The sequence below is a fragment of the Gymnoscopelus microlampas genome (assembly GCF_963454915.1).
Source record: "Gymnoscopelus microlampas genome assembly, chromosome: 19".
In the NCBI taxonomy this organism is placed as follows: Eukaryota; Metazoa; Chordata; class Actinopteri; order Myctophiformes; family Myctophidae; genus Gymnoscopelus; species Gymnoscopelus microlampas.
The window spans coordinates 1,193,562-1,206,061 of NC_139956.1; the positions used below are offsets into that span (position 1 = coordinate 1,193,562).

The following is a 12,500-nucleotide window of genomic DNA, read 5'->3' on the forward strand; positions in this document are numbered from 1 at the left end:
CCGGTAGGCAGCGGTTCCGGTAGGAGACACAAAGGAGACTCTTTGTGTCTCCTACCGGAACCTCTGCTGGTCATCATATTATTGTCTTATGAATGAGACAAAAAATAAAACAATATCCAAGAATTCATGTCTCCATGAGGTGACTAATACATAGGAAAAAAAGTCGTTTTGGGGGTGAACTATCCCTTTAAGGTTCCACATGTTCAGTCTGAACTGGGAAGATCTGCGTTCTGCTTTGATGTTCCAGTTTCATAGAACACTCTACAACCCACTAAATATTTATGACCCCACTATCCTATATGAACAATTTAATAACCTCCATATCATCACCTCACTGTGTAACTATTTATAACCTACTGGTTTTATGTCATAGTCTGATTTAGATGTTTCTGTGTTTTATATCTGTGTGTGTGTGTGTGTGTGTGTGTGTGTGTGTATATCTCACCTGGTCTTAACGATGTCTACAGGCATGGATGCAGCAGTGGTGACCAATCCACTGATCATACTGGCACAGAAATGACACAGGATGTCATCACCAAAGTACCCTGGAAACACACACACACACACACACACACACACACACACACACACACACACACACACACACACACACACACACACACACACACACACACACACACACACACACACACACACACACACACACACAGTTAAAACAGTTCAGTTAGTCTAGTTTTCCTCTTCAGTTTTGCCTCTTATAACAGTGATGCTGTTCATAGTGTGGTGATGCAGTGCCACCCTGTGGTCAAACAGAGCGCTAACATGTGTCATTTCAGACAGTAATGTAGTAGAGTATATAGATCAGATATATATAGATCAGATATATATAGATCAGATATATATTATATGATATACTCAGTGATGAGCTGTGGATTCTTGAGCTAGTGGGGCTCTATTTTATGACGTCACGCGCACGCATGTGCACATAGAGCCGATCAGCTCAGTGCTAGTTGAAATACTGTAGTCAACATGTGATTTTTAATGTCATTAATTTCTTATTATTCATTTGCATTGTTCATTTGTTGTTTATATTTTTGTTTCAATGAATGAATTATTTTATTTAGGGGTAGGGGCTATTGGAGCGGCTCGCCTCTGACGGCGCGTGCCAACGATCTGTGGCTGTACGCACAGTGGTGATCGATCGATCAATATGGATCTAAACTTTTTATGACCACTTGAAAACCACTATAAACACGAAAATCGCTTGGCACTGGGTGAGTACATGTGTTTTAAAGCAAACATTTGTAACTCTGATCTGTGCTTCATGGGGGTCCCTGGAACAACATCTTTTGAGATGGGGGTCCTTGACATGGAAAAGTTGGAGCACCACTGATATATCAACATACTGTTAGGATTCAGAAAACACTAGGGGTGTGCCGATACACTAATTTCACAAAACGATACGATACGATATTTGGCTCACAACATCGATACGATTTCGATACGATACGATACGCACTTTTTTTATTATGAAAATATATGGAGGAGAAAAAAAGAAAATGCAAACAAATAATTCTGTTTTTGCATTATTCAGACATGCAAACTTGTAGCTTTTCAGCTACAATAGCCGTTTTGAATCCAAATAGTATGACACCTGACCCGAAAAAAAAACATGTTGTCACTCTTTTCACTTCGGGGCCGTTTGCATGCCTGATTATTATGATTGTAAAAAAAACTATATTTATTTTTTCCAAAACGATACATATCGTCGCGAAAACGTATCGCAATATATCGCGGGACGATATATCGGCACACCCCTAGAAAACACTTATAGATACAGTATGGACTTGGCCGCGGACCCCCATCTCAAAACATGTTGTTCCAGAGACCCCCCCATGAAGTTTTATGTAAAGGTTATTATAGAAATCATGTATTATTATCATTATTGTAGTTGTTATTAACCCATTGAGACCTGAAGCCGATTCTACATGTCTCCTAAATCTCAACAATTTTCTGAAAAACGTATGTTTCTATATCAGTGGTTCTCAATCTTTTTCATGTCAAGGACCCCCAAAATTATATGTATTTGGCCGCGGACCCCCATCAAAATATTTTGTTCCAGGGACCCCCCAGAAGTAAAGATTTGAGTTAAAAACGGTTCGCTTTAAAAATATATATATTCAAAGATTTGCACACATTTTGACGATTTTTCAAAAATAGCAGATCTACAAGCTCGTAGCGCGGCACTCGGTGTCGCGCTATGAGCTTGTAGATCTGCTATTTTTGAATAGCCCAAAGTGTAAAATAATGCTTTTTAGCTCAAATCTAAAAATGACACAGTTCCAGGTGTTAATGGGTTAATTAGCATTATTAGTTCTATTAGTTTTGATGTATTATTGGTATTAGATTATTTGTGGGCACCAAGGGTAGACAGACTTTATTTTACCAGTGCGACTCTGAACAATGCCATGTACTATGTATGTATAGCATGGCATTGTTCCTAGTCGCACTGAAAAAAGTCTGTCCACCCTTGGTGCACATTTGGAAAAGTAAAAGTACAAACTATAATTCAAACCTGTGGACGATGTTTTATGTGGTCTGTGTTGAAGACAAACTATAGATAGATGTATCAGTGGCTTTTGTTGAATTATTTGGAGCCAACAAAAATGCCTTTACAGTTATAATGTAATTTAGATGTTATGTAGACACTACAGATGCCAGGTTCATGTGTAGATCTGGCATCCTATAGTGTGTATAGTTTGTGTGTACAGATTATTGATTGTTTTTATTCTACTGTTTAGACTGATGATAGGTTCATGGTTTACCTTTGATCCGAAATGACAATTTCTATGCATTTGATGTATTACCTTGTGTTTACCTTACTGTCGCTCTGGATTAAGAGTGTGTGATAAATGACTACATTATAAATGATAAAGTGCCGATATTACGTGTGTGTGTGTGTGTGTGTGTGTGTGTGTGTGTGTGTGTGTGTGTGTGTGTGTGTGTGTGCACAACTGCCCCGTTGTAACTACCATGGTCAATGTAGTCGGTGCAGTGAGTGGATGTATTTGTAACTTCTATGGACTATGTAGCTTACTGTTCAGACTCTTCTCACTGGTAGAATCTACCTACAGCCCACTCTACCTGACGACCAGGTGGACCTCCAGACCCATGAGAACAACTACAGAGAGAGCTTTAACACCAAACAGCAGCAGAGCAAGACTAAGAGCTTTGTTTCCTCTGGTGGTCCAGCCTATAGGACATTATACACAGGGGGGCACATAACCTTTTTTGGTCAAGTACTCAGAAGAGCACCTGGAGATGTTACTTGGTGCTCACCAAATAAATGGTAAATAAAAGGTCCGGTACCGTTTTGTCAACAGGACGCTTAAAAGGACGCTTCATCGGCGCGTTTCAATGTTGTAGCGCCCTGCTTCTAAATTCCGCTGTTTTTCGCCCTTTTTTCTTCTCTTCACGTCGTTTGGTGCCCCCGCAAGGTTGGTGTCCTGTGCTGCTCTGCTTTTATCCGTCAGATTGGGACGTTCACGGCATATTTTGCCCCATCACGGTGCGTTCATCATCGGTGACACAGCCAGCAGCGTGCTGCACGCTAGTCACGCGACTGACTGTGTCTGAGTGTCGGGATTCGAGGACACACTCACACAATCACGTGCAGCATGCGTCCCCTCCCCCTCCGCCTAATGGCTGTGTATGGGGGGCCGACGCGTGCTTTAGCGTTATTGTGTGAGTGTGGCTTCAGGAAGTAAATTCCTGTCCCAGCGGTGCCAGCTGTTGGTACGTGAGAAAGCTTCACTTCGTCTGATGTGCCGCGCAGTAGGGCTGTGCCGATACACTCATTTCATGAAACGATGCGATACGATATTGGGCTCACGACATCGATACGATATCGATATGATAGGATATATGGCACTTTTTTTATTATGAAAATATATGGGGTGGAAAAAAAGCAAATGCAAACAAATAATTCTGTCTTTGCATTATTCAGACATGCAAACTTGTAGCTTTTCAGCTACAATAGCCGTTTTCAATCCAAATAGGGCAATAGTGTGACACCTGACCCGAAAAAAAACAACATGTTGTCACCCTTTTCACCTCGGGGCTGTTTGCATGCCAGATTATCATTATTGTAAAAACAAATATGTATATAATTTTTTTTTTTTCCCCAAAACGATACATATCGTCACGAAAACGTATCGCGATATATCGCGGGACGCAGCATGCATTTTGACCACGCATGCACACCTGTTATGTTCACACACCTGATTATACCCACGGGCTGCTTGTTGGAGGGTTTCTACAGCTTGGGAGAGAAGCTCAAAGACCAGGCAGAAAGGCTGCTTAAAGTATTGTTCTGTCTCTGCTGACATGTATGACTATGTGTGCCTGTGGAACATTGGTTCTCAAAGTGGGGTCCGGGGACCCCCAGGGGTCCTTGAGGGAGTTCCAGGGGGTCCCCAGCTAATTGATAGATTAGGCACCAAATGGACCCTTATGGGTCTGTAACTCTGAGAGTGTACAAATGGAACCAAATGGACCCTAACGGGTCCATTTGGTTCCATTTGTACACTCTCAGAGTTACATTAACATAGATTTTACAATAAAAATTGGGGTCCCAGAGAGTGAAATGCCATTAAATGGGGGTCCATAGCCCTAATGCATGTCAAACTGGGGGTCCTTGAAATTAAAATGGTTGAGAATCACTGCTAGAGCCGTAAAAAACTTTTTGAATGGGGGTCCGCGGGCTAATAAGTGTCAATTTGGGGGTCCTTGACATGAAAAAGTCTGAGAACCACTGCTGGTGAGAGCTGAGTGACGTGTGTGTTACATGGACATACAGTATATCTATGAGTTTATGAATGTAACCTTTACTGTCTAAAATATGTGTGTGTGTGTGTGTGTGTGTGTGTGTGTGTGTGTGTGTGTGTGTGTGTGTGTGTGTGTGTGTGTGTGTGTGTGTGTGTGTGTGTGTGTGTGTGTAGTGTGTACCTGTGTCCTGTAGAGCTTGCTTGGACTGAGAATATGAGGCGAGTTGAGCCGCGTTTACGACCACCGCACGAGCCATGGTGGGAACACACCCCTACACACACACACACACACACACACACACACACACACACACACACACACACACACACACACACACACTTGTATAAAAACCTATTTATACCATAAAGGACAACTTCACACATTTTCAACCTTCATATCATTGAGAAAAAGAAACCTGCTTAACAATGATTTAGATTAGTTTTGAGCATTAGTGAGGCTCATGATACAATGTTTTAAACAAGATTTAAATGTTATTATTTAGATTAGTATTAATGCAAGAACAATGTCTTCTATAATAACATTTAACTTTACAGGAATAGAAACCCTGCAGTTTCTATTAGCTTGGACATCGATGATGTCACTGGTAGTGGCAGGCACAGCAGACACACACACACACACACACACACACACACACACACACACACACACACACACACACACACACACACACACACACACACACACACACACACACACACACACACACACACACACACACACACACACACACACAGAACCAGAGGTCGCATTAGGTCAGTAATGTTTAGTTTTTTTAACTGATAAAAGCCATAAAGTATAATTCCCTCAGGACATCCTGACTGATAAGAACAAAATAAAACAAACATTTTAAAACCATGTAAATACAAGCAGACATATTCTACATGTAGGATAGAGTAAGAACACAACCTTAAAGTCAGACCCTGTCCAAACTGTTTTAAAAGGGAGTTATATTTGAAAATATTAAAATCTACATTTGGACTTATGGATGTCCAATATTGCCTTTTTTTTGGCCAATATTACATTTTTCAAAATGATCCAAATCTTAGTTATCGATTAAGATATTAATATATTAGTCCGGCAGCCTCTGAGGTGGAAAATTTGGTCTATAGTTTGTTTTTATTGGCCCAAAATATTGTCTATATAGATACATTCATGAAAGCCACCTTATTGCCGTGTGGTGGAGTTTCCCCAGCAGCTCTCATAGCATAGAGCAGATATATACAGCGCCGGTTCTAGGCTGATCAGCGCTCTAGGCGAGATGCCTTTGATGCGCCCCCGCACGCGCGCATTTTTTCCGGGTTTTGGGCGGATTATGACACGTTTTTGGCTTTACTTCATTTCTGTTTCTCACCAGTAGAATCTACCAACAGCCCACGCTACCTGACGACCAGGTGGACCTCCAGACCCATGAGAACAACTACAGAGACGCTTTAACACCAAACAGCAGCAGAGTAAGACTAAGAGCTTTGTTTCCTCTGGTGATCCAGCCTATAGGACAGGTTTCCCCAATTAGTTTTCTCCAAGGGCCAAATTCTGTCTCGAGTGCCAAGCTGAGGGCCGGTGCCCGAATTCAGCGCGCGCACTTGCGCGAGCGCGCATTTTTTTTTTTTGCGGTTTTGGGCGGGTTTTGGGCGAAAATTTCGCGGTTTTGGGTGGATTTTGATTTCTGTTTTTGTCAACTTTATTTCGATTTTTTTTTCCTCTAATCTAGCTAATTTGACAGTTATTTTAGGCCTGGGGTTCTTGTGTAGTGCTTTTTAGGGGGGGTCTGTACTTCCGCCAAATTCAACCGTTTCCAGTTGTCAACTTCCTAGACAACCAACAGCCCAGGTCTAGCTCAGTGTGATCACAGCGCGTCTTTTCCGGGACTTGAAAAAACACATAACAGCCGTTGGTCTGTTCAGCAGACTACGGTGGCTCGTGTGGGACAACCAAGGCATGGATGTGTGTGTAATGACAACTAATAACACATTCATGTAAGAAAGATATGCTTATAGACTCTGATCTATGCTATGAGGACTGATGTGGAAACTGGAAGACAGGAGCAATTCTGCAAATAGACCCCATGGGATCTGAATGACTGACCCCATGGCCAGTCATTTGGGATCATGATATATTTGAATACAAGTAGGAAAATGCGCCAATATGTTATTTTAGTACGGACTACCATTTATTGTCTAATAAAAGTCCAACAGGACAGAGTGGGGTATACTTTGGGTATAAATGTTTTCTAAAAGGTAGTTTTAAGTCTTTCACTGCCTTTATACCTGTCAGAGAATGTGTTCATAGTCCTGATGCCACCTCTGACACACACACACACACACACACACACACACACACACACACACACACACACACACACACACACACACACACACACACACACACACACACACACACACACACACACACACACACACACACAGTGACTCACCCTCCACAGTGTGGTCAGTCCTTCTTCTTTGGTGATTCTGGCCAGAGCGTTGAACACGTTGCTGTAGCCCCTCCTCTGGTCAACGGGCTGACTGCAGGACACACACATCATACACAATGAATGGCCTGTGCACATACACACTGTGTGTGTGTGTGTGTGTGTGTGTGTGTGTGTGTGTGTGTGTGTGTGTGTGTGTAAAGGTTTGCTCTAACATCACCATTATAAGGTCAAGGTGAAAGTTGTTTTTAGTTGAACATTAAGCGTCATGACAATTTTTTGCGATGAATGATTTAATACAGATTAATAAGTTAATACAGAGTTGATACAGAGCTACTGTAGCGACCTTGAGTAAATGTCTCCTTTCTTTTGTTTGAACAAAGCGGGGCTCGCACCTCACTTATTTAATGCTCCAAAGATTATTTATTAATAACAAAGAGCAGACAATATACAACGTTTATACCCTTCTGGTCTATAATAATAATAATAATACCTGGGATTTATATAGCGCTTTTCTGAGTACTCAAAGTCGCTTTACAAGACTATACTAAGTGGAACACAATCAAAACAAAACAACTTTAATGAGAAAATACAGAGTAAAAAGTTAAAAGTGGGGAAAGCGGTTCTGAAGAGGTGGGTTTTGAGGGAGGTTTTGAACACTGCAAGGGTGGGGGCGGTTTTGATGTGAGGTGGAAGTGGGTTCCAGAGGGTGGGTGCTGCGACGGAGAATGCCCTGTCACCCTAGGTGAGCTTTGTTTTTTTGGTGGGGAATTTGAGGAGGTTGGCTATATACATGAAAAAGACTGGAAGGGTGAAAATGTTGTATATTGTCTGCTGTGTGTTATAAATAAATAACCTTTGGAGCATTAAATAAGTGAGTTGTGAGCCCTGCTTTGTTGTTATGTTACTGCTCTTATAGTCTGGCTCAGTACGAAGGAACAGAGGATTGTGCCTTGGTTGTTTTTTGTGTGTTTTTTGTAGCACACTTTCACACCACTTCACTTGAACCTGGTCACCTGGTGGTCAGTGAGGGAACTGCATGTGTGTTAGATAAGGTGACTGTATGCTACCATTCTAAGTGATTTACCCTTTGACCTTTTAGATGGAAAAGGTGATTATGAGACTAGGAGCTCATTAGTCTCTCGTGGTCAGACTGTTGCCTCCCACAATGTTCAAATGTTTCTGGTCATACAGTCTGGACTCTGAAGCTCTGATCATGATTAACATATAAAGCGGATGTGAAGCCTCCTCTCCACTTCCGTTTAGTATTTACAGTCGCGCACATTTATCCTAATATAAATACAAATCATCTAAGTATACATAGCTTGCTGTTTAGCAGAAATGGAAATTAAAAAGAAAATGTAAAGATATTTTAAAATATATTTTCGTGAACAGAAGTGCCAGTTTCCTCTCTGGGATTTTGGGAGTTGTAGTTCCAGACTCTATATAACATTCAGGAGTTGTAGTTCCAGACTCTATATAACATTCAGGAGTTGTAGTTCCAGACTCTATATAACATTCAGGAGTTGTAGTTCCAGACTCTATATAACATTCAGGAGTTGTAGTTCCAGACTCTATATAACATTCAGGAGGTGTAGTTCCAGACTCTATATAACATTCAGAGTCTGTTCCCTGTCTCCTCTCTTTGACCTCCTTCAGCTCTACTGATCCAAGAGGAACACAGTCTGATTGATCATTTAAATAAACATGATCACAGCCCACCCATCTGACCACTTAACAGACAGACAGACAGGACATAACAGACAGACAGACAGACAGGACATAACAGACAGACAGACAGACAGGACATAACAGACAGACAGACAGACAGGACATAACAGAAAGACAGGACATAACAGGCAGACAGGTACCGTCCATCAGCAGTCATCCTGATCAGAGCGACCTCTGCTGGAGTTCCAACGAACGCTCCTGTTGCCCCCGCTGTCATCCCTATGAGAGCCTACACACACACACACACACACACACACACACACACACGTATCACCATACCTGTGAGGACAATCAACATTTTACGACGGTGGTTTTATGAATGTAATCTTATTTTCTCAATTTTTAAATAATTTTATCCCTCGATTTTGTAACCCTTTTTTCACCCGGTGCCAATCTGCAATCTCCATTGCCATTTTTAACGGTAACCCTAAACCCGAAAAATGTGCTGACAACGTGTCACAGTGAGACACTCAGAGAACCATAGATATAGAAACCTAGACACCTCATTGGTCTTTGCAGTTCATTGGAGCGAGACCTGTATCTCAATACAAGGCTCTGGCGGCCGCCATAGAAGGCAAGCTGCCACTCAAAGTGACTAGCCCGCGGACCCCCATTTGAAAAGTTTTTTACGGCTCTAGCAGTGATTTCTCAACCATTTTAATTTCAAGGACCCCCAGTTTGACATGCATTAGGGCTACGGACCCCCATTTAATGGCATTTCTATCTCTTGGACCCCAATTTTTATTGTAAAATCTATGTTAATGGAACTCTGAGAGTGTACAAATGGAACCAAATGGACCCGTTAGGGTCCATTTGGTTCCATTTGTACACTCTCAGAGTTACAGATCCATAAGGGTCCATTTGGTGCCTAATCGATCATTTAGCTGGGGACCCCCTGGAACTCCCTCAAGGACCCCTGGGGGTCCCCGGACCCCACTTTGAGAACCAATGGTCTATGGTACATGTTCTATTGAAATAACCACAGCGTGCTCAACGTTTGGTGTGTTGTAAACACCTAAGATGTAGTTATGATACTGCATACTTCATCTTATTTTCATATTAAGTCCATGATTATAATCATAAGTATGCAGTATCATAGCTACATCTTTGGTGTTTACAACACACCAAACCGTTTGAAAGTCGGATGAAGATTGAGCACGCTATGGTTATTTCAATAGAACATGTACCATAGACATAATGTTATGAATGACTGTCACAAGATGGCCGCCGTTGAGCTACGCTTGCGACGCCCCCTTGAGCCATCTAGCCTTTCTTATATATATATATCTATGCTGGTGAGTCACCTATAGAGCTCTGCATGGTCAGGCCCCAGAATACCTAACCCACCTGCTCCCACATTATGTACCAGGGAGGGCCCTAAGGTCTGCTGAACAGGGTCTGTTCACTAATGTAAGAACTAAAGGAGACAGAGCCTTTCAGGCTGTAGCTCCCAGGCTTTAGAACGCTCTTCCACATGTCTGGAGAACTACAGCCTCTGTGGATATGTTTAACACATTGAGTGCCATAAACGGTCCGGACCGTTTTTGGCCCATTTTTCTTTTTATACGTGGGGCGCTCTAACATAACAATGGAGGATCGCGTTAGAAATATTATTGTTCCAGGCGTTAGTCGGGACCCTCCGCCGTCTCGCCCGCACGCTTTGTTTACATGCACTTCCGCGTCGGGGCTTCTACAGCACGAAACATATCAACGTAAGTGGATGGAAGATATGCTGGCACTAGTTGTACCCTATTTTAATAAACCTCTGGCACACAATGTGTTAAGAACAACCTTAAAACACTGCCATTTCAACAAGCTTTTACAGATGTTACATGAGTGTATTTCCACGTTTGTGTCGTTACTTGTTGTTCTGCTTGAGATGAATTGTACAGCTTCTTCTGTTCTACCTGCTTTAATACCTTGTTTTGTTCTTAATCTGTAGTATTTAAAGCATGTTGTGAGTCCTCTCCGTTAGCAGTGCCATATAAATAAAATGTACTTACTTACAGTGGGGCAAAAAAGTATTTAGTCAGCCACCATTGTGCAAGTTCTCCCACTTAAAAAGATGAGAGAGGCCTGTAATTTTCATCATAGTTATACATCAACTATGAGAGACAAAATTAGGGGGAAAAATCCAGAAAATCACATTGTCTGATTTTCAAAGAATTTATTTGCAAATTATGAGGAAAATAAGTATTTGGTCAATAACAAAAGTTCATCTCAATACTTTGTTATATACCCTTTGTTGGCAATGACAGAGGTCAAACGTTTTCTGTAAGTCTTCACAAGGTTACCACGCACTGTTGCTGGTATGTTGGCCCATTCCTCCACGCAAGATCTCACCCCATAGGATCAATTTTTTTAACGGTGAGCAAAAATCCCAGAACCACACGGGGGGACTTAGTGAATGACCTGCAGAGAGCTGGGACCAAAGTAACAAAGGCTACCATCAGTAACACACAACGCCACCAGGGACTCAAATCCTGTAGTGCCAGACGTGTCCCCCTGCTTAACTCTTTGACTGCCAGAGTATTTACACATCTACCCCCCTTCACTGCCAGAGAATAACATTGCAAAAATAGGTAAACTGTGAATTTTGTCTCCGTTTATTTTTCAACATTGAAGTGAATGGAGCAGAAAATCTTCGTATCGCGTTATCTCCTGCTTCCTTTGTGATAAAAAAAAAAAAAAAATTGAAAAAAAAAAAAAAAGAAAAAAAAAAAAAAAAAATTTAATTTTAAATTTTTTCAAAAATCTCGTCAATCTCGTCGACGGCTGGCTGAGCCATGCGGAGAAAAACGAGAAATCTCGTCAATGGCAGTCAAAGAGTTAAGCCAGTAGATGTCCAGGCCCGTCTGAGGTTTGCTAGAGAGCATTTGGATGATCCAGAAGAGGATTGGGAGAATGTCATATGGTCAGATGAAACCAAAATAGAACTTTTTGGTAGAAACTCAACTTCTCGTGTTTGGAGGAGAAAGAATGCTGAGTTGCAACCAAAGAACACCATACCTACTGTGAAGCATGGGGGTGGAAACATAATGCTTTGGGGCTGTTTTTCTGCAAAGGGACCAGGACGACTGATCCGTGTAAAGGGAATAATGAATGGGGCCATGTATGGTGAGATTTTGAGTGAAAACCTCCTTCCATCAGCAAGGGCATTGAAGATGAAACGTGGCTAGGTCTTTCAGCATGACCATGATCCCAAACACACCGCCCGGGCAACGAAGGAGTGGCTTCGTAAGAAGCATTTCAAGGTCCTGGAGTGGCCTAGCCAGTCTCCAGATCTCAACCCCATAGAAAATCTTTGGAGGGAGTTGAAAGTCTGTGTTGCCCAGCAGCAGCCCCGAAACATCACTGCTCTAGAGGAGATCTGCATGGAGGAATGGGCCAACATACCAGCAACAGTGTGTGGTAACCTTGTGAAGACTTACGGTGCGTTTTAACAGCGGGCGATACTGGGCGACGTCGTCCAAAAAGATAAAGAAAATCCATCTTTCATCGCCCCCCCGCCCACTTCGCCCGATCGCCA

The 12,500-nt window shown here is 42.1% G+C and overlaps 1 protein-coding gene across 1 annotated transcript in view; it reads right to left on the bottom strand.

The window, feature by feature from the left end:
* slc25a11 (solute carrier family 25 member 11) overlaps window positions 1–12,500 on the bottom strand; it is a 29,567-nt gene that overhangs the window by 8,734 nt on the left and 8,333 nt on the right. The window contains exons 4-7 of the mRNA XM_084043046.1: window positions 9,112–9,200; window positions 7,244–7,334; window positions 4,969–5,059; window positions 446–545 (exon numbers count right to left, since the gene is read on the bottom strand). Of these exons, the coding sequence (XP_083899172.1) occupies window positions 446–545; window positions 4,969–5,059; window positions 7,244–7,334; window positions 9,112–9,200 (371 nt within the window). The remainder of the gene's footprint in view (window positions 1–445; window positions 546–4,968; window positions 5,060–7,243; window positions 7,335–9,111; window positions 9,201–12,500) is intronic.